A 27,724-nucleotide genomic window follows, 5' to 3' on the forward strand; every position below is an offset into this window, starting at 1 on the left:
TTGGAGTGGTTCGTGTAGGAGAAAGGTGTTATAAGGAGTCAGGTGTCAGACTGGCATTTTAGGGTATCTTGAAGATGCTGTCTCTCCCGATTGGCTGTTGGGTTATCGCCGAACTGCCTTGCCTTCTAATTGATTGTTACAGTGATCATTTGTACACGTTTGGACTTTGGCTGGGTAATTTTGTTCCCCGAAATTACCAGACAAAATTTGAGCTTATGTACTAAGCTAACTGTAGATATTTTGACATGAAGATTGGCCCGACTTGAAAGTGATTTTGATTGAGCAGGCCGTGAATGTTTGAAGTCTCCCGGAACTTTGATATAATAGAATTGTACCTAACACGATGAAACAATTTAAATTTGTATTGTATTACCAGTATGTGAAGTCTATAGTTTTTCTAAGGCTTTTACAAAATAATACTTTACATTGATTTGAAATCCAGACGTACGATTACATCCCGGATTCTTGCTCTGGGTATGTTTGCGTATGTTTTTAACACGCTTTAATTCAGACATTTTGAGGGAGAATAAGCTAAATTAGGTATTACTTTTGCATTTGAAATTTTAAATAATTCTCTTTCCTCGTCAAATTACTGAACTCTGAATTTCACATATTTGTGGATTTTTTTTTGGTGGGGGGGGAGACACATGATGGGCAGTAAATTTATTGGAACATTTTTGTACAGTGAACTGGATTGTTTATATTTGTAACAAATGTCAATTTGAGGAAAAGTACTGTACAGAGCAAGTGTGCTTTTTTACATCGAATATTTTTAATGTTCATAAAAAACGTATTTTTAGTTTTAAAGTCTCATTTTCATGTATAAGATAATTATCAGTATGCTTGGGTGGGTTATTTTTTAACGAAAGAATTAAAATCTCTATAGAATTTGGATCTGAGAGTCGGTACCTGTATAGTTTTGAGTGCCAGTAATTGTACTCTTGATGTAGTCTAGTTCAGGCGTAGAACGAAGAGTTGTGTTTATCATAACAGTACTGATATTTTAGATAATACTAATGGCGGTAATGTGTGTACGTATCTTTTTTCAGAGGTAGTCATTGAATTATTTGTGCTAGTTATGTATTAATTAGCTTTGGCTTCTTAATAGTTTAGAGAAATAGAGAAAAGCGTTGACGCGTCGTAGATAGATCATCGTAATTATCAGGATCTAAATACTTCTCTTTAGACTGATAATTAAGAGGTTGCGGCTTAAAACGTGTCATTACTGAACCTCAGGCAAAAAAAAAAAATTGGGTGTCATCCACTTTTGTCATGATGCTGTGTTGTTCTTTGATTTGAAATGACATGAGATAAATCAGTGTGGCCTCTGAAGTCATGATGCGAAAATTAGGTATGCAAGACCAAATTAAACATACGTTTAGAAGCTTTTAGTAGAGGGACCCGTCAGTTAAATGTTCTTAGAGGACCCCCTCCAAAATAAACACTGGTGATGTTTCCTTTTTTTCTAGTAATATCAATTCTATAGGCTTTTTGAAGGCGGGAATGTAGGGCAGTAATAATTGAACCGCTGCAAATCCATGAACGACGCACAGGATACTTGACCATTGTGGACTGGAATGGTGCGGCTGCTTCAGACACCGACTTTCTATTCCTTTTAAATAAAGTAACTAGTAAAATAAAATTTTTCTCAAGAGGCATTGCAGAGTATATTAATTAAGCTATTTTGTTTGGTAAACTGGAGTTATAGTTTGAATCCGATCCTGTATCGAGGTCTTACGGATAGCCACACACGATTCAGTAACGATTCGAAAAACTTGCAGGTTGAGTACATAATTTTTGACTTTGTATTGTGTATAGAATATTTACAATAGGTTCGGAAACACATATTAGTTAACCGGATAACAGTTTTCTGAATGAGCTATGTAGTTATAATGTTTGTGTATGTAGGAATTACTCCAACAAATAGTAATCTAGTTTTTCTGTTCCTATAAAAGTCTGCTGCCTACTGCACCTTGCTCTATAACTCCGACTGTCGTTATTGTATATGCCTGTCAATTATGGGTGATTTATCCTCACGTTCTTGTTGACAGAAACATAGGCTGCTTTAGAATAGTAATGTCAGGTAACTAAACTCGTTTATTTATCTAAACAAAAACCTTTCGCCAGATATTGCAATTCTTAACCTGTATGTACATTATACCGGTGAAGGACCCAAGTCAATAATATGGATCATTGTTGATTACGCCTCTGGCATTTTTGAAGTCTCAGATGAAATGTTTTGAATGCTAGGATAGTTTAGTCTTGAAATGGTGTCGCAGCCGTTACTAGTTTTCCACTCTGCCTAGCTGATGAATGAGGTGATTTTTGCATCTTGTTAATTACTTCTGACTCGTTTGTATCTGGTTTGTTTATTTTCGTATGGCCACGATTAGAAATAAAATGTTTATTCTCAACCCTTCACGTTTATTTGTAAGTGTCTGTTGTTTTTATTCATAGTTTGCCTGCAGTAAGACTTGAAAAAATCCGAATCATAATGCGCATGAAAGTCTGTTGGTGAGTGTTGCTTGTAATTTTAAGATTGTAATGCAATTGGGTGAACACTTTAGAGGACGCGTTGATAGGCCCTTCTTTCATGCATTTGATACGTATCTCATTGGCAGTACACATTTTTAGTGTTCCTTGTTTGTCTGCCATGTTCTAGCAAGGAAAAACGACATAAACTGTTGTGGTGGATAAGGTTCAGATTCTGCAAGGAAAAACGGCAGTTGTTTCCTCGGCATGGTGCTTTTCTGTTTCATTGACTCAATTTCCTTGTTGTTAGTAGACTGTAGTGGTTCACAGCTGCGAGAGAGAGAGAGGATTAATAAATGTAATTATGAAGTACCTTACTATGTTAGAATGCATCTAAAAGTGGAAAACGGATGGATCTCATCGTAGTAATCCTTACCCCACCGTTGTGAAACCATGTATTTCTCTTTATGGTGAACGAGTGCTTCGTGTGGTTTTTCTTGAGTACACTCCGTGAGTACTCAGACATGCTCATCCTGGTTTTTATGATGGGGCTCATTAGCAGTCTTCATCGTACATCAGGGATATGTCGTTTGTTACGGTTTCAAACCATCCCCCTTCCCCGTCCATGTTCACCCATGGTGCTTAAGGTCTGTAACCATCTAAGGATGCCACTCGTCGTTACACGAGGTTTTAGGGATGTAACGGAGTCACGTGATAGTGTTCATCCGGCCGAACATGGTCCTGGGCCTAAACTAGTGGAATTAGGGAGTGGTCCTCGAAGGCCCATTTTCGCTTGTCATATGTAATAAACATTTTTTTAAAGTCAGCCGGTAGTTAATAAACACGCATGGACTTGTAAGTACTCTGAATTTTATGGTATTTTGTCCCATTGACCATTTCTTAATGCCTGTGGACGTATGAATGGTTTCACTTTGCCTTACGAGCTGTTGTCCTTGTTCAAAGTACTAAGTAGGGTCGGCTATCAAGTCACTGAAAGCTTTTGTGAAATGCTGACGAAACACATATGGTGAACACAAACACACGAGAGGGGTACCTTTGAAATGTGTACATGCATCATGTATCAAGCTTCACTTTTCTACGGTAGTATTTTGTCTTTGAAAAGGCTTCATTTGGACATTATAAACATTATAACTCGATTATCCTTGTAAGACTGAATAATGTTGAGAAATGGAGATAAAACACTTCGTGTCAGTGACGCCAAATGATACAATAAATCTTGACAATATGAACTTGAAGAAATTTGGGCTGAGTTCTTGAAACTTCGTAGAGATTATTGAACATCTTCCACATCATATATTACCTCCAGGATGTGTTGCTGCTCTGAGTGTATTTATATTATTGTAAAACAGTCCTATGCGGGGATGATAGGAATCGATTGGCTTTTTTATTGTTATGAGTTTCCTGAAAGTTCGGTATGCTTCCAAAGACTTAAGGGGAGATTTAAGATACATGTTTATTAGAAGAGATGATAATTGAGAAGAAAAAGTAAGACGAATGATCAGTACTGTCAGAAGGTATATACATATTATTAAAGTTAGGAGGACCTGAAAGAGATATTTTTATACCGTCCCAAGCAAACCTCTCTCTCTCTCTCTCTCTCTCTCTCTCTCTCTCTCTCTCTCTCTCTCTCTCTCTCTCTCTCATCTCTCTTTTTAATAGTATGAAAGTGCTATTCTCCCTCCAGATTTTGAAAGCAGATATATCTTGTTAGGAATAACCTTGTTCCTACTTGTCGACCTTTGCCTCTGTTAATAACGGAATGGAAATAAGTCTTGTATCTCGCGATCTCATCAGGTGTTACCCTAATGGTCACTAATGTAAGGCAACAGATGTTTGTTTATACTGTTATTGTCCTGAATATCCATTTTCCCTGAAAACCTCCCTTCCTGCTTTATCAGCAGAGACTGAGGATGAATTCATTGCTCCTGGCTAGATTTTAATAGGTTCTGTTACAGCCTGCAGGAGCCTGTTTGACCTGTCTTTGTGCTTTCTCTTGAATAGGTTGGTTGGCTTTCCCATATACGACGTGCTTCTATAATCTTAGGAATAGGAAATTGGAGAAGTTAAGTATAAGTATACCTTAGTTTAACCAGACCACTGAGCTGATTAACAGCTCTCCTAGGGCTGGCCCGAAGGATTAGATTTATTTTACGTGGCTAAGAACCAATTGGTTACTTAGCAACGGGACCTACAGCTTGTTGTGGAATCCGAACCACATTATAACGAGAAATGAATTTCTATCACCAGAAGTAAATTTCTCTAGTTCTTCATTGGCCGATCGGAGAATCCAGCTGAGTGCTAGCAAGATTTAGGAATGGGAATATGGAGAAGGTTTATTGAATATTCCATCATAATTAACAGCACCATTTGAACCGTATAATCATCCTCATGTATGTAGGTAAAGAAAGTGGCAACATATTTATATCAACATCGATAGTTATTGAGATATATAAAAAAAAAAATACGCGCAATTCGATGAAGATTTGGGACATCTTAGCGAAGTTGACCAAGTATTTCATAGGTCAGCTCTCTCGTGGAAGTAAGAAGTATAAACTTTGGAAGCACTCATAAAGATCAGCTCTAGTTTTTTCGTGCATTCTACGCCTGAATTTTTGCATAGCTGTTTTAAGTAATGTAATTTTTATCGTGAGTTTGATATTTAAGAGGAAATGTCAGTATATATAAATATATTTTCTTAAATCTTCAAGAATTTCTGGCAGTAATCTAGACACTTGCTAAATAGCTTTAGCTCATCATGCTGGTATGTAGATCACAACATATGGACTTTACAACGCGAATGTGGTATGAATTATACCAAGTTTCATGGACAGTATTTCAAAAGAAGTTTGGACAATAGAGTTTAGAAGCTTACAATCCACCGTTCAAGTTTTGTTCTACCTTCTTTTTACCTTAGGTAGCCTGTCTGTGTAAACGTAGTCTATAGCTAGATGCACAATTTTTGTACAAATATACACGTGTGTGCGCTTCAACATGTCCATTCATTGAGGTTTCTCCTCTAAAAATTTGTGCATATGGGTTCATTTACGGAAAACTCATGTGGTATAATATACGGTATAAAACGTATCAGGGCATTACCTGCAGTATTGGTCATGTAAAATCGTTATTTGTATGTGTATGTCATAACTCAAAAATACTGTCAGTGATGCAATGAATCGCCTTTGGCTAAGGCATTTCGTCGCTTTTAGTACTGAGGCACAAAAAAAAATCGTAGATGAGGCACTTGTCCGTGCTGAATATTCAGTTGCCTATCTTTCTTGCTTGCTTTTGGGTGAGATTGCGTTCTTTGCTTTGTGCTTTCATAAGTGTACATTGCCTCTTCAAAATGCGTACCATCATAAGAGTCTCTCTCTCTCTCTCTCTCTCTCTCTCTCTCTCTCTCTCTCTCTCTCTCTCAAGAATAGCTACTAGCGTTGCCTAATGACAATGTTAAAATAAGGAAACTTGCCACGCTAACAGGTGTGAGTTTAAGGGATAGGACGCGTTTCGAGACTTAAGATCGACACACTTGAAGTTGCATACAGTACTTTTACAGAAAGTGTGGACCCAGTTACCCCAGAAAATCGCCTCAATACCTACCATACAGTAATTTACCGTTTTCTTGCTGAATTGGTTTAAGTGATCACGCTTCTTGAATAGGTGGCCGTTTCGCATAAACGGTAATTGAGTGCCACGGGGACCCAAAAACCTCTTTATTATACGTTGTTTATGCGCAGATTTGTATTAAACGTGTTCGTCAATGCTAGTCTTAGTAAATAAAGTTTTACAAGCGCTCTTGTGTAAGGAACACTTGTTATCTGGAGAGCCAGCTTGCACTTGTTATAATTTTCTGATGTTTCACGTTACGTCGTTGCCAAACAGATCTTAAGGATTTTCCGGCTAACTTTTTCGGTAAGACCATCGTCGTCTGAAGTAACTGCCATTCGTTTGAAGTGTTTGCAACATTAGCTCCCTCCGTAGGATAGGAAACGTGTTTCTCGCCTTACATGCTGTGTAGACGTGTTGTTAGTTAAAAAATACATGGAAATGGCTTTGTTCTAGTTGTTATAGCACAGTTTTGAGCATTATGCTTGTGTATTGTTGTACAGTGATTTTGTAAGGAATTAGATAGTTCTCTTAATATTAATGTTTGAAGGGCTTTCTTTGAAGGCGAGAAAAGGCACGCCAATAATTTTTTCAGTGTCTCACGTGTGTGTAAAAAGCATGGCTCCTGGAGAGTACAGTTGAAACGAAAGTAACTGGGAGGGTTTTAGAGGGCCCCAGTCATAGCAGGAAGTGATGTAATAGGAGATTTGGTGTCGTAAACGGCCCCACTTGTTGGGCATAACAGTGCACCAGTTGTGACTTGCTCTGGGCAGCCTCCTGGTCTTCTCCTCATAACTCCCCCCCCCCTCCCACTTACTCCCATCACAGTGAATGCTCATCACTCCGAACATTTTATATATCTCATTGCTAATAATCCTGTACTACGGTTATACCGGACTTATGTTTTGAAAAATACATTGCTTCAATAATGTATGGACTCAGTGAGTACTGAGAAGTTTTTCTATATATGCATTGTAATTTCCTTTCTGACGCCCCAGCAAGTGTTTAAGATACTTATTTCAACGGAATTATTCAGTTAAGTGTCCTGATTTGAATCTGCTATCCCATTTGGCTTCATTGCTTTCACATGTATATTATGACCTCCGGCCCTGGCAGTAATTCTATGAATTATTTGTTCTCGAAATTTTCGGAAATTCGTGTCTCTTTCTCCCTGATTATCAAACTTGTCGCGCCATAAACAAGGCAATGTGGTGTGCGTTTGGTATAACCTAAAACCACAGCCCCTTTGTTAGTACTTGAAGCTGCTGAACATCAGTTAAAGAAAAAAAATAAGTCTTCTGTTATGACGAGATAGACTTTGAAAAGAGTATATTGTTCTAAGTGTAGGAATGTTCGTTATCAGGTCGATTCAAGTTATTAGTCTAAACTCTTACGTTTTACGCTTTTCGGATTTTCCCCTTGTAGCCATTGTTAATAAACGAATAATTAATTTTCCCCAATTTCATTTGCTGAATCATGGTTGATGCATTAAAACAAAGCGAAAGTGTTAAATGTTTTCAGTGCTTTCCTAATTTCTGTTGCCGGCCCGTCTTGGGTGGGGGACCTAGAAGAATTATTTTTATTTATAATAAAATATTTCGTTTATTATAGGGAGTCTTTATTGTGCTGGTTTCACGGATAATTAAATCATGTAAAAGAAAATTCTAGGTAAAGAAGCTTTTAGGATACTTTTTTGTGTTAATATTCCTGCATAATATACCAGAACCTTTGAAGATTACGAGTTGTTTTGTTGAGATTTAAGTATGTAATTCTGTAATATTATGAACATATTGTTCGGAAAGTTATCTTAATTCTAGGACGTCAAATTATACAACTATGAAGCTATCAAACATAAAATTATCAGTAGTTCACTAATAACATTTTCATGATGATATCCTTTATTATATAGCTCAGATAGACAAGGTAGAAACAGTACAGTGAACAAAATTTAGATACACGCGATAAAGTTATAATAATAAAAGGCTACACCTAAAGAGTTAATGATAAAATTAGCAATGACAGTAGCAGTCTTTTGGTTTATTTTTGTCATTGTAAGTGTATGAGATATATTGCATCAACAACACGACATTTACACTTATTAGAAATGAAGATTTATGGCAAAGATTTATTTATGGTGGCTTTTAAATACTGCAAGGGAATATTGAACGATTTACGTAGCTTAATATTGTAGGTGACATTTCTAGTAGGGTTAAATGAACATTTTTTAACTGTTTGGATCATTAGCAGTTTCCATTTGTTGGAGAAATGTGTAAATTTTGAAGGTACGGCTTTGTCACTTGGGAAGAAGTAGATGGTGTTTGTAAGAAACTGTTTAAGTAACGATCTGGCCCACAGTAACAGTAGAAGGGCCACATAACCCTGCTAGAAGAGGTAGCACTTGAGAAAGAGGAACCTTGTTATAGTTCTGTTTCTGACGAGTAGGTAGGTAGGTAGGTAGGTTGGTTGAGGGGATGGGTATGAGGCTGGGTAGGTCCCTTGAGGCGTGGGGCCAGGACTTATCCTAAAAGGATCACAGGGGGTTAGGGGGAATTCGAGTCCCATGGGACGGCCTTTCCCCCTTCAGAACATATGGACTTGCTAATGGAGACCTCTGCCTCTTTCTCTGGGGTCGAGATTTGTTAGAGCGATGGAGATTGGCTGTGGTGGCCGTTTTGAAGTTTGTGGGTAGTAGGGGTTAGGGGAAAGGCGTTGGTTGAGGGGCAGGCGAACGAAGGACCATTCCCCCCTCCCCCCCTCTTTGAGGTCCTTCTCCTCCTCCCTGCAAGGTCCTTTTCACCTCTTAAGAAATCGTTACCCAATGCCTTGGAAGACATAGAAGGGTGTTTCATACAATTGATGACACATGCCTCAAGTACCTCCATGGATTTACAGTTGTTCGCTTTTAGGTTTATTCTTTGTGTATGTTTGTATATTGTATTTGGATATAGACTTCTCAATCGAGTAGGAAGATCATTGTTGCTAGATTTTAATGCAGTTCGATTGACATGCATTGTAAATTTTGTTACCATTATGAACGTAAATTTTGTAATAGCAGTTTTCTGATTGTTTTAGTTAGTTACACGAATCTTCGAATTTTTGCGTGAGAGCTGATAGGCTGTTTGCAATTCACTTTATGCATTGCATATGCTTGTGTATGTATGGTAGTTCAGCTAACTTGTGGTATTAGTGGATATCGAGCGGAAATGGAGAGTCAAAGGATGCCTTATGGACCATTCATTTTCCTATTTTTGTGTAAATGTAGAGATTGAACAGAAGCGCTCCCAATTGACCGTTAATGTAGGTAATTACCTTTGCCATTCTCTGCCTAATCCTCTGGCAGTCGAGAACGGCGCCAAGTCAGTCATGTGTTCGTTTATTGCGGTCAAATAAGAATGATCTACGCATAAAATGGTGGTGGTTTATGTCAAAATTTAAAAAAAAGTGAGAAGAATAACATTTAGTGTGTAATTTGTTTCCTATTGCTGCTTTCTTTTTTTGCTGTTGTAGAACGAGGAAGGGGAGATTGTAGGCATATACGAAGTCAGTACGCAGTGGAATAGAACGAGGTGGGTAGAGAGTAGATCTGTCGTCATTTGAGGCCTGTCCTTAGGAAGTCTGCCAAACGTATGACGACTCTTGTAGAAGGCAGGCGGTTGGTATTTTTATCGCTGATCGTTAAAAGTTGCTTGTATTCATCCGGAAATAATAAGATATTGACGCACGGTTTTTTAATTGGAATTCACAGCAAACCGACTTGGAATAAGAATCACTGGTTGCGTCGTCAGTAGAATCTACCTGTCGCCAATGAAGGGCATGGTCTCAAACACTGGCTCGCCAGGCTGACGCCGTGCCGTGCCCCTATGATGCCAATGTGCCTCATAATAATGATAATTTATGGAAACTTCAGACGTAATGATGTGTGCGTAGTAGAGGTAGAATATATGGCTCTTGGTAGTGGAATCCTAATGGCCATTTTCTATCTATGGAAGTCAGTCTTACCGGGAGAAATCAATTTTGAAGGAAAAGCAAATGTTGCCAAATGTGATTCAACTTCCCGATATCGGGGAACAACATACCCAACGCCCGCATGATGGGAGAGTGCATAACTCGTCAACCATTCTAAAATCCAATAATTAAGCTTATTAAGAAACATTTGGGGAAGAAGTTAAGCTTAGTAATTCTGATGACCTATATGACGAAGAAATTGTGGTGTTAATATGGGGATGTATGAATAAGTTGAAAGCTGTACTTATATATATTCATATCATAATAAAAAATTTTAACGGGTATAGTAGGTGGATTTATGGCAATGACTGAAAACGAATATAATTTCTATCCTTATCTTAAAGAAAGCATTAAAGGAAATCACGTGCTAGATATCTCCCATTGGTATATTCTTGGTCTGGAGACATTTAATTTTATCGTTTGATATGTAAAACCCCACCCACATTTTCACAGTACAGGAAAATATAAATGTTTTAAGGTTTAGATGGTGTCTTGGCCGTATATGCAGTTTTCTTGCTCAAGACTGTTAACAGTTTATAGTTAGGACACTTGCGCAATTGTTGTTTGTTCTAGAAATTGTCTTAAAAAAAAAGTTGAATCTGCTGTATTGTGTCATGGTTCTAGCCATTTGAGCGTGCTTGCTCCCCAGGTGTTTCATTGGCGTTCATCCATGCTGTAGAAACGCCTTTTTTTTTTTTTTTTTTTTTTTTTTTTTTTAATGCCCACATACACAAATGGAAACTTGAGAATGGGTGGAAGTAAACTGTATAGAAGAATCAGGGTCAGGTTAAATGTTAATCCTAATGAGTTTTTGCCTTTCGCAAAGAAATGTGGATTTTATCTGGTGTGCTGTAGTATTTAGCGAGGACTTTACTGGATGGCTTTGTTTGAAAATACGATTTCTTGTTGCTACCTTTACGTAATTTGAGTAAAGAAGTAGTAAATGGCAGCCTTATACAATTATGGACGTAGAAGAATATTGTGTAACGTAATTTGAGTAAAGAAGTAGTAAATGGCAGCCTTATACAATTATGGACGTAGAAGAATATTGTGTAAAAAGGCTTGTTGGTATTTTGTGAATGTTACACTGTAGACAAATGTGTGCATGTCTACAAGCAATGGAAGTGATGATAGTTTGACAGTGACAGGTAAAATACAGTATGGAAGACGATAGTACTGAATGAGATACTAGCAGGATGTTGATAGAATATGCATTTTTAATTATGCAAACTTAAGCATATGGGAACCAAAAGTGCACTGGGGAAACAGATATTAAAATAATGTATAGTGTGTGGATTCAGACAAGAAATTTGTTTAGGTTTCAATTTTTGGCCCATTTGACAGGATTATGCCCATTTTCTACTTTCTTGAATTTGGTTCAGAACGGTTAGGATTTTGAGAGCATAGGAGATCATCAGAGTCGGCATAGGGAGCCGCCTTTGTTTACAAGTGGATCAGAATGATGCGTACTCCTGTATAGATTGTTCATATACAGAGTTAAAGAATCTTGGTTCACATAGACGACTCGAAAAATATGACTAGCGCTTCTCAGATGGTGTAGCGCCCTTTTGCTCTTCTACTGCAGGAAATGTATTCAGACTGTGACCATTTGTGTCGGTGGAGTTGTCGTTTTAAAACTATTTTTGTTTTTAATTTGTTAGTGGTGATGAGAAAGGATCTTGGTAAGCCGATCATTTTTACACAGGTTTTATGTATGCGAAAACAGGAGCATGCTCTTACTTATGTCTCTTCATTATTATCCAGTTATTCTCATCTGGAAGCTGTCAGTTATTTTACTAACATATTTTTTGCATACACTCACCATCATCATCATTAAATATTTAGGCAATTTTCCAAGTTTCCCTGAATTCTTAACAGATGAAGTTAGTATTGGCCCGTGACTAAAGTAAGAAAGATATCGGGAGGAAATCATTGAGGACTCTTTGGAAATGGTAGGCAGTTCTTGATAATTCTTGACAAATCGTAAGATAGATTAATGGTTCAGAAAGAGTATGGCACAGTTCCATAGTGGGATGGTTGTTGATTCTTCAGTTTGTTTTTACTTTTCATAGTTATGGGTTGCCAGGTTTTTGCCACCTTTAGCAACCAAGAACAGTAAAAAATTTAAATTCTGGACAAGTGTGGGACCAAATTCATTGAAGTTGGCTGGGTTTTTGATGAGGAAATTGCTGTTTTTATCAAATTTTTTTAACTGAAACGATATATGTACCAAATTTTTTCCCTGTCCCTGATATATGGTCAGGCAGTGTTTTGTATATTTTGTATTTGTGATTATATAGTTTCCTTTGAACTTAAATTGTACTGTACTAATTTGTTTTTCCATCTGTATTCTCATTTCAGTATTGGGCCTGACTTGTTATTGTGAAAACTACTGTCCCAGCCATGAACTTTTCAATGGGACCTGTGAGGCAAAGCCAGATGCTTTCTGCTTTAGCGCTGTTGGTCTCGTCTATGACCATGAGCTCAGGGTGTGGAAGGAAGAACGCACTTTTGGATGCCTCGGAGCACATGAACTTGGTTTAATGCAAGTAAGTTAATCAAACCACTTTCTCGGTTAGTACAGAATATGGGCCAGTTACTTTTGAATTATTTGCAAATGAAGAGTTGATTTTTAAAGAAAGTATAAAATACCTTTTAAAGTAGAATATTTGGTAATTTTATTTTATCAAAGCTAACATTGAGGGCATATGCAGGGCTTAACTTAGGCTTAATGGAAGTTGAGCTAAGACAATAGAAGAGGGGGTAACTGAAAACTAAGAACTAGGCCCACATAAATTTTTAGCCAATGGTTGTGAAAAGTACATCAGAACTTTGCATTGTGGAAGTGTATATGTTACTCAAATTAAATAGATTCTTGAAGAATTGTAGCACTATTGCGCCTTTCAGTACGTACATAGGTTTCCCCTTGACTCCCAACCACTTTGTTATATTTAATACTTTTCATGTTTTCCCTGTGGACTGTCCACACTTAATTCATTATTAAATTGTAAGTTGTTGATATTCAGTGTTGTTTAAGAGCAACAGCTTTGTGCAGGCATGGACATACAAAATTGTTACTGGGTGTTCTGCTTAAACCACATGATAATGTAAAGGAACTAAGAAAAAATAGTAGTATTTGTTCCAGCAGGAAACAAGTGACATTACCCTGATATAAGGGCAAAGTTTCAGACTTGATTGATAAGGCTAAAAAAATTGTTTGTAAAAGATGAAAGGTATTTTGACATAAAATGGTTGTCATAATTGCAGAAGTAGATATAACAGTGTGGAAAAAGTTCCTTGGGGATTTTTTTTTTTTTTTTTGTGTAGAGGAGGTTGGATTTATTATTGCAGGACAGAAGAGTGAATAATATTTCAGAGAAATTTAATTGCAATAATTTTTTTCTTATGCTGTCTCTATTGTCTTGTTAATTGAATTTTGACTTATAAAAATAAAAGTGGAAATGTACTTTTATTTAGAAAATATGTTCAATTGGGTACTTTTCAGTGCAGAGCTTACTTGACTCAACATGAACGACCGAAAAATATTTCATGTTGCAATGAGTACGACATGTGTAATGCAGCTTTGAGACCAGTGTTGGATGTAAACCCTCCGGTAACACCATCGAGCCCTGTGAAGATTCCGGAGAGCTTGCTTTTGGTCACCTTGCCGTTAGCCTTTGTTCTTGTGTTGGCTGTGATAATGTCATTTTGGTACAGGTAAGTAATTGCATGTAATGCTCAGCAGGAAGTTTTATTATATAAGGCAGTTTGTAGTTTATTAATGTTGCATGATAAACTATGACATGACTAAGGTGCTGTGTTCTGGTTAAATGTTAATTTTAGATTGTGATTTTTGTATTCAGGACTGATTCTAAAATACAAAGATTATTCAGTGCCTCCTGTATGCCATATAAAATTTCCTGCGTAGAGTAGGCAAACTTTATTGTAGTAGACATTTCATCAAATGGTTTGTTTTCTAATTATTTTTTTGGATGAATTTGCTTGGTAACTTGTTGTATGAAAAAGTTTCTCAAATCCACTTTGTTAGTGGATTACAATGTAAAAGTTTACTTACTTTAAAAGTGGATTACAAGTAACAGCTGTTCGGCACATAGATGTAATAGAAGGCTTCATAAAGATATAATAAAAAGACTTCCTAAGTCAGCAGACAAGACTACCAAGAGCAAGTGTTACAATTTTCAGCAAATTGTGAGTGAGGCCAGCTGGGAGTGGTTGCCACTGCAGAGCAGTATGTATGTTAGAGAGGGAGTGTGAAATCATCATGATAAAATTGTTTGATCTCTTATCCTTAACATTTTTTTTTTTTTTTTTCCCCACAAAAATTGAGATACCCTATGTTGGTCTATTGTACCTGGTGGTCAGCAGGCTATCATGGATTGTAGGTTTCCAGTATATATTTGTACCTGAACAAGTTCTTTGAAATTCATGCTTTTATATGTATATTATGAATTCTTTAGGTACAGACAACGTGAAGGTAGGAGGCTTCAGTACTTCAAAGACCAAGTAGCTCCTCGATGTCCAAGCATGTTCATGGGTCCCAATGACCATACGCTATCTGAGTTAATTGAGCAGTCTTCAGGATCAGGCTCTGGACTTCCCCATTTGGTATGTTTGGATTGGTATTTAAGTTTTAATTTTTTTCCCAAAATTTCCTTCTAATTTGAATCAGTCTTGTAATTTTTCAGTGAGTTTTATTGTATTTTCACTTGGTTTTTTTCATGTAACCAGTTCAGAGCAATGAAAACTATTGTACTCATATAGGGGTAGCCAATTACTTATTAAAATTTTATTTAGGGAGAAAATTACCAAATTTTATTTGTTGGTACAGTAACCATGATTTTTCCTCTTACATCAGGTTCAACGAACTATTGCCAAGCAAATCCAGCTGCTTCATAGTGTTGGCAAGGGGAGATATGGAGAAGTATGGCTTGGTCAGTGGCGAGGTGAAAAGGTTGCTGTGAAGGTCTTTTTTACAACTGATGAGGCCTCATGGTTTAGAGAAACTGAAATTTATCAAACAGTTCTCCTGAGGCACTCAAATATTTTAGGTGAGTTTGTATTGTTTTTAAAACAAGTAAATACCTTATGGTTAGGTTTTTTTTATTGTGGTTAAGAGAAATTATCATATTTATCCTTGAGTGGACTGAACACTGAAAGGCTGTTTTAAAAGGTTTTGTTCTGCTTGTTATGAAATTTCAGAATAAATTTGTTGGAAGCTTGTTGTGATGTAAATCTCAGTGTTTGGTGTCTGTTGACCATAGTGTTTTCAGTGCCAGCATAGGTTTTTTCGCTTGCATTACTCGAAAAGTAATCTCTCCTAAAGCACATACTAAACAGGTTATACAGTAGAATGAAATGAAGTACATTGCTTGTCTCTATGCCTGTGAAAGTGCAAAATTGTTTTATATACGTAACTTACCAAATAATGTGAAAGTGCAAAATTGTTACCAAATAATTACAAATAATTACAAAGCTGTTGTTTCTACTTTACGCGGCAGCTCAAAATTTAAAATTCGCGGTAGCGCTCGTTTGTTTAAGGTGTAGTTATACTGCCCCGCCTACTTTTGGGGAAGGATAGGTACAACACAGCTAAAGAGTTCAGTTCATTTCTGCAGGTTGATGACTGAACTTGGTCAGAAGCAGCTCTAAATTCGTTCTTTTTCACCGGAAGGTTGCCATTATCCTTCATTTGGTGAAGTACTTTGTTCTTTTTGGTACCGCAGTCCTGTTAATTAGCCTAGCTAATTCAGACTTCTCTTTTGTGACTTCCCGATTTTGACCTATTAATCATGTCAGATTCTGGCCTTTCTAGTATAAGGTATTGTAGTAAGGGCTGTAAGAATAGGTTGACTTCAGGCAAATATGACAGTCATACTGCTTGTAGTTTGTGCAGGGAACAAGTTTGCTCTCCCGAACTTTGCTGTGACAAGTGTAAAGACTGGGATAAGGAGAAGTGGAAGACTCTATATGCATACTTGGAAGAATTACGGCATGACAGAATTAGGAAAGCGACTGCTAAGGCTGAAGTGAAGGTTTCTGCTAGTCAGGCTTTGTTTCCAGGGGTTGATGTGACTCCTTTACTTATTCCTCTAACACCTGGAACCGCTTTTTCCCCTATCTCAAGTCCTCCGACTTTCCATGCAACTTGAATCGCTGGCTCTCATTCCTCTGATCCCAACGCCATTGCCAGCCTAGAAGCGCATGTGGACAAGAAATTAGGTTTATTAGTGAACACAGTTTCCCAAATTGGGAATTCAGTGCGTGTCCTCATGGACAAATTCAACGGTGTAAGTGCAGTGTCAGTGGAGGGGGTGGCTACTCGTCCCACCAATGCTCCCAGACCGAGGTCCCTGCTAAACTCCCCTTGCTCACCTGGGAGGAAGCAAACTGGCAAGCCCAAGGGAGGTCGGTGGGTTTGCCAAAGAGTAATCATCGCCTCGTCCGAGCCTGTTGTCCACCCATCCCAGGCCTCGGAGGATTGCCATTGGAAAGGCATCCCAATGGATGTACATGCTTTATCTTTTAGTAACTCGAACTCTGGCACTCATAAGCGCAGTCGGCGATTTGCCAGTGTTTAAAGACAGTTGAAAAGGTCTGGCACCCCGATGGACAAGGACATTCCCCAGTCTCGTAAGCGAGCATTGGATAGGGCTCGTGGTCCTCAGCCCTCCTGTAGTTTTTGGGAGTCTTCTCAAGCTTCTTGATCCCTTTGAATGGACATTGAGCGCCACAAAGTATTTAAAAGAAGTGTCCATTAGTCCAGCACATGGTTATCGGGTATCTGAACGTCTAAGAGTCCGAGAGTGTAATGCCCGATTGTGAGAAGTCAGTGTCCGAGTGGCATTCGTTGGAGCGTCCGTTGTCCGCACGTCCAACAAGTGGACGTCCAGTGTCCGTGCATTACGAGAGAGATAGTGTTTTATCGGATCATTTTGCGCTTGTACATCAAGTGTCTGAGTGTCCACCTTATGGACTCCCAGCTTCCGAGCGCCCTCACTTTGGAAGCATAGTGTCCGAGTTGCAGACTTCAGATCTGTCCGCTGGATCAGTGAGCGGATATCCAGGGACCGAGCGTCCAGTGTTAGTAGGCGCCAATGTTGTTTGTCCGCCTTCCGCAGAACCCATCTACAACCACTCGAGTGCCTTTGGATCCTCCGATGTCTGTGATTTCTTCCGAAGAGGAGGAACCCGCAGAGGACGACGCTCTTACATTGAACTACACGGCCCTGGTGTCGAGACAGAAATATATCCTCTACTCAAACAACTATAGCTCAGATCGCAGATTTTTTGCTGTTCCTCAGATCCTCGAAAGGTCTAGCACGTCAACCATCAAGGGATACAGACCTATGTTGAATTCTGTCTTCAAGCACAGAGGAATAGACCTTGCATTAAACCAGGACTTAAGTGATTAAATAAAGTCCCTGAATACTACTAAGCAAGATAGAAGCCCGGCTTTTGCATGAATTTGGATATTGTCCTCAAATGGCTTTCAGGCCCTCCCTTTGAGCCTCTAGAATCCTCCCCTCTTAAAGATCTGACAAGAAAGACGATTTTTCTTATGGCCTTAGTGACGGCTGGCAAGTTACATGCCATAAATAAAAGAGTAGGCTTCTCACAAAGTGACGCTATCTGCTCCTTGACCTTAGGTTTTATGGCGAAGAACGAAGACCCCTCTAGTCCCTGGCCATGCTCCTTTACAGTCAAGAGTCTGGCTAACATTCTAGGTCAAGCAGATGAAGAAAGACTCGTCTGTCCAGTTCGTTCTCTTCGCAAGTATTTAAGAAGAACCAAAATTAGTTAGAGGCTCTTCTCTGAATCTGTGGTGTTCAGTTAAAAACCCCAGGCGGCCGTTATCCAAGAATGCCTTAATATTTTTTTTAAGAATTGTGATTTCTGAATTATACTTCGAGATCCATGAGGATGTTTTTCCTTTATACAAGGTCAAAGCACATGAAATTAGAGCAGTAGTGACTTCCTTGGCCTTCAAGCGCAATCTGTCACTGTCTTTTCCCCTGCAATCCACGTATTGGAGGTGCAAATCAGTTTTTGCAATGTGCTACCTGCATGATGTCAAAACAACTTACAAAAATTGCTGTACTCTAGGCCTGTTTTTTTGCAGCTGGCATGGTGTTGGGTGAAGAGGGATAGGAGGAATTTCTTATTTTTCCTATGTCCACTCTCCTTGAATGAGGATTGGTGTTTTCTTGGGAAGCCTGATTGGTACTGTGTCGTGAGTACCATCAGTTGGTTTGATTTTTAACAGTTTGTGGTGTAGGTTTTAAAATTCTGGTCATATTTTGTACTGCTCCCAGGGTGAGGGGGCACACATTTCAATGTATATTTTTTGGATTGTCAACTTTAGCAACCTGCGATTAACTCCTATGTTGCAAAGCACCCACTAAAGTAGAGGCAACTTTTGGCTCTACCGCCACGCCACTATAGGTTGAGAGGAGCCCCGACCAGAGGCAGTACCCACCTGCCGTAGCTCCCTAACCAGGTAATGTTACAACAAGCATTTCACAATGCTAGCTAAATTTATTTCAAATTCCTCTCCATCCCTGAGTGTTTTTGAGTAGTTTTGTCCATGTATCCCACCTCCTGTTAATATGGAATTAAGCTATGTAATTATTTGGTAAGTTACTTATATAAAAATGACGTTACCAAATAATTACATGATCAAAGCCCTTCCTCCTCCTCTCTCATGGACATAGAGCATAAACAAACTGAGCTCTTTATCTGTGGGCAGTGCAGTATAACTACACCTTAAACAAACGAGCATTACCGCGAATTTTAAATTTTGAGCTGGCACGTAAAGTAGAAACAATAGCTATGTAGTTATTTGGTAAGTATATAAAAAACTTTATTTTATTATAAAAATGTCATTTTGTATTAGACCCTCTGAGCTTTCTTGCTCATGCATATGGCCAGTTGCCTTCAGCTTTGACACTTCTCAGTGATAAAATGCTAAATGGGCATGGCATCTGGCTATGATTTTTGGCTGGTGCTATTTGGTCAGATAATTATGCCTCTTGACCCTTTCTTGGTTTCATTTCTCTCAGTATCATTGTCCTCGTGGGTCTGCCTTTCTATTGCTACACATTGGAACAGAACCAAGCATATGTTGCATGATTTATGCTGTTTTCTGTGTATTTATGACCAGATATACAGCAGGTTGTCAAATCTTTCGTGCTTCATTCTAGTTTCTTGTCATCTTCATCAGTGTAGGGAGTTATTAAATTTATTCTAATGGTTTTGTTTGTAGGTAGTTGCTGTTTAACTTTTTATAGGTCAGTAATAGCCAGATTTTTTTTTATAATCCTCATATATTTTGATATCATTGGTTTTCATAAGTTCTATTAATTCATACAAAATATTAAACTTAATTTCTAAAGGAGAATTAGTTTGCTTGTTCAAACATTAAAATGAATAAATTAATTCATCAAGGTGATATGGGTGACATTAGTGATGTTGGTACTCTTAAACCATAATGCCTAATAAATAAAATTTTTTTATAAGTATTTTCGGTTTATAGATAGTTTTTTCTAAATTTCAGGGCATCATTAACCACTGTGTTGCTAGTGAGCATCCAGTTGCATTACAGAAGTGTCTTAAAATTCTAACCAGTGATCTTACACTAGTTACCCAATCCCAGATGGGTTTTCTTTGAGCCAACTGTAACCTGATAAAAGAAATTAAATGGCCTTAATATTACTGAGGAATATGCATCATAAAATCCTATTTCTTATTTCATAAATTTATGATTCTGTACCAAAAAATGTGATTATGTGACTTATATATGCTGTATTACATATACAGTACCTGTATATGTAAATTTACAAAAATAAATGCATCTGATACTTAAATCTAAAGAGACATGAAATACAGCCATATCTAAAGACAAATGAAATATAGCCATATATAAAGACAAATGAAATACTGTATAGCCATATCTGAAGACAAATGAAATATAGCCAAAGCTAAAAACAAATGAAATATAGCCATAGCTAAAAACAAATGAAATATAGCCATAGCTAAAGACAAATGAAATACTGTATAGCCATATCAAAAGAAAAATGAAAGATAACCTCTTTTAATGAATCTTTATGATTTTATACTTCGTGATTTAAGAGCGAGCATATTAATTTTAGTTTGATCACTACATAGTTTTCAGAATTTGCTAATATCCTTATGTGATGCCTACCATAGTTTTAGAATACAGTATTCAAGCTTTCAAATAATTTTAAAATGCTGTCAGGAAAAAAATTTTAATGGAAAGTATTTCTCTGAGATGAGGAAATGATAATCAGTGAAACTGTAGGGTTATTTAATATACCCTGTACAGTACAGTTGAAATTAATAATGGGGAAAGGATAAAGTAGATTTTATGTATGTAACTTACCCAGTAATTACTTAGCTAAGAGTTTCTAACTCGATGGCAGCTTCAATTTTGAAATTCGTGGTAGCGTTAGTTTTTTGTTTATGTAGGTGACTAACCCCGCCCACTTTTGGGCTGAAAGAGAGAAACAGCTAAGCCAAGAGCTTCACTTTTGTTTCTGCTGGCTTAACAGCAACACAGTGTTAAGAAGCAGCTTGATTTTGGTTGTCGGCTTTACTAATTTATGTAGTACTTTTCCTGATTTTGACTATTGTTCTCTTAGGAGATTGACTCAATTTTGTTTTGACTCTGTTAGCTAGCAATTGTCAGATTCTAGCGCATCGAGTATTAGGTATTGTAGCAGAGGTTGCAATATTCATTTGACCAAGGCATGTTACGATTCACACACCCTTTGTACGACATGCAGAGGACAAATTTGTTCAGTTGACTTGACTTGTGAGGAATGCTGTGAATGGTACAAAAGAAAGTGGAAGACATTAACTTCTCACGTAGCAAATTAGAAAGGGATCATAAGAGAAAAGCAGAAGCAGCTGCTAGAGCTAAGGTTAAATTAGGTACTCTGGACGTGACTTGGGAATCTAGTGAGATTAATATTCCTTCTCTCCCTTCTCCTGGTAAAGTAATTCCTACTTCAGTCTGCCTCCTGCACCACTGATATCCGCTCTTGGTTCCCTCGTTCCCGACCCAGATTGCTACGCCAGTCTCAAATCAAAGTTCGCTAAGAAGTTTGATGTTCTTGCTAGCACAGTGGCACAGTTGGGTGATTCAATGTGCATTCTTTTGGACAAGTTTAGTGCAAAGTGTTCCAGTGATGTGTTTGTGGAGGAGGTGGCTACCCATCCCACCGATGTTCCTAGGCAAAGGTCACTGCCATACTCCCCCAGCCCCAGGAGGAGGCATACTGGAGGCCCAAGGGAGGTCGGTGGGGTCTGCCCACAAGTAGTCGCTCCCTCAGGTGTGCCTAGTTCGGGAGATTCTAGCCTTTCTCACAGGTGCCAGTGGAGATTCTCGGACGAGTCTCGCCTGTTGAAAAGACGAGCACCTCTCAGGGACATGTCCCCTCTGTATTATGGCAGGAGGTTTAGGGAATGATCAGGTAGTCCGCAGCCGTTGTGCAGCAAAGGGACAGTCCCGAACGTTTTTCTCAATCATTAGCTACCAGAACAAGAGGACTAGTTCTTCAACCAATAGAGAACCTTTTCGTGATAGATCACTCATCTTTCAAGTGCCTGTCTGTGATTGAGGATGCCTCTTTAACGACCGAGTGCTCTTTAGTGGCCAAGCGCCCAATAGAGACCGAGCGTTCACTAGTAGCTGAGCACCCAGAAGATAAGAAGTGCCCAGTAGTGCACCTGCATCGCTTGACGCCATAGAAACTTTCGGCACCAACTCACTCCTTGGGTCGGGGGCCAGGATTGTTTGACGCCCACTCCTGTTTTACAGACTTCCTCATCAAAACACCAGTTTTCTTCACCTACTCATTCGATTACTGCTTCGTCTACTCCCAGATTGGACCCTTCCATGGCACCACTGCAGAAGCAGTTAGACAGTATTTTGGGTATTCTTAAGAAGTTGACTTCTGCTTCAGTAGCGGCTGAAGAACCCTCATTGTCCCCAGTCTCATTGGAGGGGGAAGATTTAGGACAGGACTCCACCCCATCGGCTTATGCTGCCTTACTGAATTATTTACTGGATAATTTGTCTGGTATCTGTGCTCCGGTAGCCCCTTCTTTTCTCCAGCTTCCTCATTTATGATGAGTGACTTACCCGGGAATTCCTTGAAGTCTGGTTCTATCTTCTTCGTTTAAGAAGGCTATGAGAGAAATGGATCTCTTGCTCTTGGAGAAAAGACTCCAGAGCAAGGCATGCTTTAGTATTCTGCCTTCCCCCCTTTCGGCCAGGAGATGTAGGTCATGTGCGACTGGAGAGGCCCCCCTCCCTGGGAGTGGCTGTTGCCTCCCAGGGGTACTTCTCTGGCCTCATTGATTCAGGCTGTAGGTCGGCTTTTGTTTCGGCAAAGACCATGTTTCTTGCATTGGAGATTGATCATTTGCTTAAGAACATGTTCAAGGTGTTTGAAGTGTTTAGTTTTCTAGATTGGGCCGCAGGGACCTTGACAGAGAAGATCAGAGATTCAGATTTGCCTCAGGATATTACTGCTGACTGGAGAGAGTGTTCTCTCTTGTGCTGATAAAGCAATTCGTGATGGCCCTTTCGAGTTTTCCTCCTTTTATGCTATGGGGATTTTGAAGAAGAGGAACTGGATTTTGTTTGTATCTAAGGGCATCACTCCAACACATATATCAGCTCTCCTCTTCTAGCCCTTGGATAATACACACCTTTTCCCGCAAGCAACGGTAGAAGTGGCTTCTCACCTTCGTAAGAAGTCTATACAAGACCTTCTCTCCCAATCTACAAGGCATCGGGGAGAGTGGAATGCCCCCCCTTTCAGGTCATCTCCTCTTCAGCCCCAACCCTCTCGAGGAGGCAGACAGAGAGCACAATCAAGACCACGGACTTCTGTACGTTTTGCCCCGCATGCGGCCAAGAGACACTCCACCAGGCCTACAACCCGCAAGTGAGTCTTCAGTCCTTTATGCACGCGTGGGAGCCAGACTCCAACTTTTTTTGGGAAGTTGAAGAATGAAAGGAGCAGATCAGTGGGTGATAGAGGTATTAAGGGAAGGGTATTCTATCCTCTTCAAAGAGAAACCTCCCTTATCCAGCTCTCTGTAGGATCAAGGAAGTATTTAACCCTCTCAGAAGACGTGTCATCTGTCCTCAAGAAGAAGGTGATAGAAGTGGTGGAGAATACAGAGTCCAGGGGTTTTTACAACAGGCTTTTTGCAGTACCAAAAGCCACAGGAGGATGGAGACCAGTACTCGATGTGAGAACTCTGAATGTTTACGTAGAGAAAACGAAGTTTCAAATGGAAATGGTCCAGTCTGTCCTATCATCCATTCATTGAGGGGACTGGATGATTTCTCTTGATATGAAAGATGCTTGCTTCCACATTACTATCCAACAAGACTCAAGGAAGTACCTGAGATTCGTTCATGGAAATAAAGTTTTCCAGTTTCGAGTGCTATGTTTCAGCCTGTCAACAGCATCACAGGTGTTCACCCGAGTTCTCGCCCCATTGGCCAGTTGGCTTCACTTCCTGGGAGTGAACATTTCCCTATATTTGGATGATTGATTACACTCGCCCATGAGAGAGAGATGCATGGAGGACCTTCAGAGGACATTGCTTTTGACTCAGCATCTAGGTTTGCTGTTGAACCTTCAAAAATCCCAACTGACACCTTCTCAACAGATTCTATATTTGGGGATGAAGATCGACTCTCAGAATTTTCAGGCTCCTCCCCCCCCCCTCAAATGGATAGAAGCCTGCCTCAAGAAGGTCCACGTCTTCCTTTCCCTACAGAAGTTCAGCCACTCAATGGATGAGTCTCCTGGGCACTCTATTGTCGATCGAACAGTTTGTGAGGTTGGGAAGGCTGCATATGAGACTTCTACAATTATTTTTAAGTCAGTTGGGATTGCAGGATAAATCAGGACTTATGGATTTTCCCAGTAATGCAAGAGATAAAGGAGGACCTTGCGCTGGTGGAACAATGCAAGCAGACTTTCAGAGGGAAGGTCTCTTTCAGTAGTGAACCCTGACCTAGGCTTCTTTTCCGACACGTCAGACATAGGTTGGGAAGCTCACCTGGAGGGAAAATAAGTTTCAGGAGTTTGGTCCCCAAAAAAGAAGGCTCTGCATATAAACATCAAAGAACTGAAAGGACTGCAACATTTCGCAAGGGAAGTATGCAGCAAAGTAATAATGGTGCATGTGGACAACACAACAGCCTTAGCTTATGTAAGACTCCAAGGGGGGACTCACTCATTCTCCCTTTGCGAGATTGCCAGGAGTTTCCTTCTTTGGGCAGAGCAGAACCAAACCCAGCTGTTAATTGGGTTCATTCAGGGGAAGTGCAGTGTATTGGCAGACAAACTCAGTCGTCGCAAACAAATTCTCCCGACAGAGTGGACCCTGGAGTATGCTCCGACCTGTGGCAGTTGTGGTGGATTTGTTCGCAGCACCAAAAAACCACCGTCTTCCCCTGTTCTGCTCACCATTTCTGGACCCATGGGCCTGGGCGACAGATGCGATGATGCAAAATTGGTTAGGACTGGATGTGTATGCCTTCCCTCCATTCGGGATGGTGAGGGAGGTTCTGAAGAAGCTCCAATCGCATCAAAGCACCAGGATGACACTGATAGCTCCCTTCTGGCCGAGGAAAGAGTGGTTCCTGGAGCTTTTCGAACTACTAGTAGACTTCCCACGCCTTCTTCCAATAATCCCCAGTCTACTCAGACAACCCCATTGCAGGAAATTTTATCAGGACACATCCACTCTGGCCCTGACTGTTTTGACTGTCTGCAAACTCTTGCGAGCAAAAGGCTTTTCAAGAGCTGCGGCAGAAGCTATTTCTAAATGTAGACGACATTCTACTAGCAAAGTCTACCGGACAAAGTGGGCAGTATTTAGACTTTGTTGTAAGAAGAATAACATCTCTTCTAAATCCACTATAACTCAAGTGGCAGACTCTCTTCCTTACTAGAGATCCACCAGGGCCCTTTCTTTGTCTACGATAAAAAGGATATAGAGCTATGCTTAGCTCAATCTGTAGACACAGAAGTTTAGACATTTCTTCCAACCAGGATATCTCAGATCTTAGAAGTAGTCCTCAAGTGGCTGTCTGACTCAAGATTCGAATCCATGAGTTCATCATCCTTGAAGGATCTGACTAAGAAGACTATTTTCCTGGTTGCGCTAGCCACTGCAAGAAGAGTGAGCAAACTGCATGCAATAGACAAAAGGATAGGTTTTTCTCAAGATGACGCAGTCTATTCCCTTACCCTTGGCTTTTTGGCAAAAATCGAGAATCCTTCACAGCCATGGCCTTGTTCCTTTGCTATTAAAGGTTTATTGAACACACTGGGTCCAGAGGAAGAGGAGAGAAGTCTGTTCCCAGTAAGAGCACTTAGACATTACATCAAGAGGACAGAGAAGATTAGAGGCCCAGCAAGGAATCTTTGGTGTTCAGTTAAGAACCCAGCCAAACCTATGTCTAAAAACGCTTAATCTTTTTTCATTAGATACCTGATCCTCAAAGCACACCCTCAAATCAGAGAGAACGTTCTGCCTGGACTGAAGGTTAGAGCGCAAGACATGAGAGCAGTGGCTACATCAGTTGTCTTTAAGCATAATCTGTCTCTCACTTCGATCTTACAGACTACATTCTGGATATATAGATGTTTGCTGTGCATTATTTGCAAGACATGGAGACGATGTACGAAGATTGCAGTCTATTTGGACCGTTGTCCATTGCTGGCGTGATGTTTGGGAAGGGAACATAGGAAGCAATGCTTCCTACATTTTTCTTTGCCTTGTCAAGGTGTTGAGTTCATGGGGAGCCTGGAGGGTACAAGGTACCTAGAGTGCCCACCAGTTTTTTCTGCGTAGGGTGGTGGTTATTTATTTATATATGTGCTTTTTATGTGTGGTGTAGATGACATTTCTCTGGTTTTGTTTTTATTGTATTGCACCCTGGGCAGGGGCATTTTATTGTTGACTTTGTCAATGATCGAAGAATCCTTCATTGCAAAATGTACTTCATACTTCATTAGCAATCGGAGTACTCCTCCGCTAAGAAGTTGCTCACTACAGTGGAGGCGACCCTGGCTATACCACCATGCCGCTACTCAGTTGAGATGAGCGCCTGCCAGAGGCAGTATCTACCTGCGCAGCTCTCTCACCAGGTAAGAAACAACAAGCATGTTTTCAATGCTAAGCCTTTTTTATTTTTTTATTCTGTTCTCATTTCATTATCATTTTTAATGTTAGACTTCAAGATGTCCATGAATTCCACCTCCTTCAATGTGGATTCAGCTAAGTAATTACTGGGTAAGTTACTTATATAAAAAAGACATTTATGATAAAATAAAGTTTTATATATACTTACCCAGTAATTACAAATGGAACCTGCCCTCCTCCCCTCACAATGACCTTAGAGCATAAACAAAAGTGAAGCTCTTGGTTTAGTTGTTTCTCCCTTTCACCCCGAAAGTGGGCGGGGTTAGTCACCTACATAAACAAAAAAACTATTGCTACCGTGAATTTCAAAACTGAAGCTACTGTCAAGTTAGAAACTCGTAGCTAAGTAATTACTGGGTAAGTAAATATGAAACTATTTTATTATAAAAATGTCATTTTAAAGTTGTAAAGAAAATTTTTAAAATTGGCTCTAATTTTGGGTTTCTGTAAATACGCGTAAAAATTTGGAGCAAATCCCTAGTTATAGGGGCCGAATTTTAATTTATATCATAGTGGGACCTAAGGTCATTAGCATTCCCTTGCATCAATGGGTAGTGCTGTTTGGTATTTTACTTCCTGTACAGTACAACATTTTTTGCTACATAGGGTTTTTTTGTGCTAATTCATAGCTTTGTACTTATGAAATATGAAGTCTTCATTCTCATTTAATTTTCAGTTTGTAGATGTATAATCTATAATGGCAATTTTGCTTTGTTGTAATAACTGAGGAAATAGTATGCTAAGGTTTTAAGACTTGTTTTCAGTGTTCTGCATGAGAATTTGTAAAGAAGTAAGCTATACAGCTATTGTATCATTTTCAAATAAATTTTCATGTAAAAATGTCTTAAGATAAATTTTGATATTGCAAGTGAGCATTACAAAGGCTTAAATTAAAATCTGTTAAATTCTCAGCGACATGAATTTTGACAAGTTTACTACCAGGGGAGTGCTTTTCATGAAGTCACAAGTCTGCTAAAACATTGACCTAAATTTTCCTTGCCAGCTGTGTTAGGGTTCATTGTAAGTTCGAAATAATCTTTACATATTTATCATAATATTGTATCTGTTCTCAGGCTATATTGCTGCAGACATAAAGGGGACAGGATCTTGGACGCAGATGTTACTCATCATGGATTATCATCCTTTAGGCTCTTTGCACGATTACCTGCAAACTACTACATTGAATTACACAAATACAATTCGCTTGTCATTATCTGCAGCTTGTGGTTTATCCCACTTACACACAGAAATTTTTGGGACTAAAGGGAAACCTGCCATTGCACACAGGGATATAAAAAGTAAAAATATCCTAGTTAAAAGGAATGGTGAATGTTGCATAGCT

General features: G+C 39.2%; 1 protein-coding gene across 1 annotated transcript in view; it reads left to right on the forward strand.

Moving 5' to 3' along the window:
* The window catches only part of tkv (thickveins), a 59,312-nt gene that overhangs the window by 6,308 nt on the left and 25,280 nt on the right, over positions 1-27,724 (forward strand). Inside the window, exons 2-6 of the mRNA XM_067105396.1 lie at positions 12,463-12,650; positions 13,607-13,818; positions 14,580-14,727; positions 14,978-15,170; positions 27,456-27,724. The exon at positions 27,456-27,724 is cut by the window's right edge and continues 29 nt beyond it. Of these exons, the coding sequence (XP_066961497.1) occupies positions 12,463-12,650; positions 13,607-13,818; positions 14,580-14,727; positions 14,978-15,170; positions 27,456-27,724 (1,010 nt within the window). The remainder of the gene's footprint in view (positions 1-12,462; positions 12,651-13,606; positions 13,819-14,579; positions 14,728-14,977; positions 15,171-27,455) is intronic.

The sequence above is a fragment of the Macrobrachium rosenbergii genome, chromosome 6 (assembly GCF_040412425.1).
Source record: "Macrobrachium rosenbergii isolate ZJJX-2024 chromosome 6, ASM4041242v1, whole genome shotgun sequence".
NCBI lineage: Eukaryota > Metazoa > Arthropoda > Malacostraca > Decapoda > Palaemonidae > Macrobrachium > Macrobrachium rosenbergii.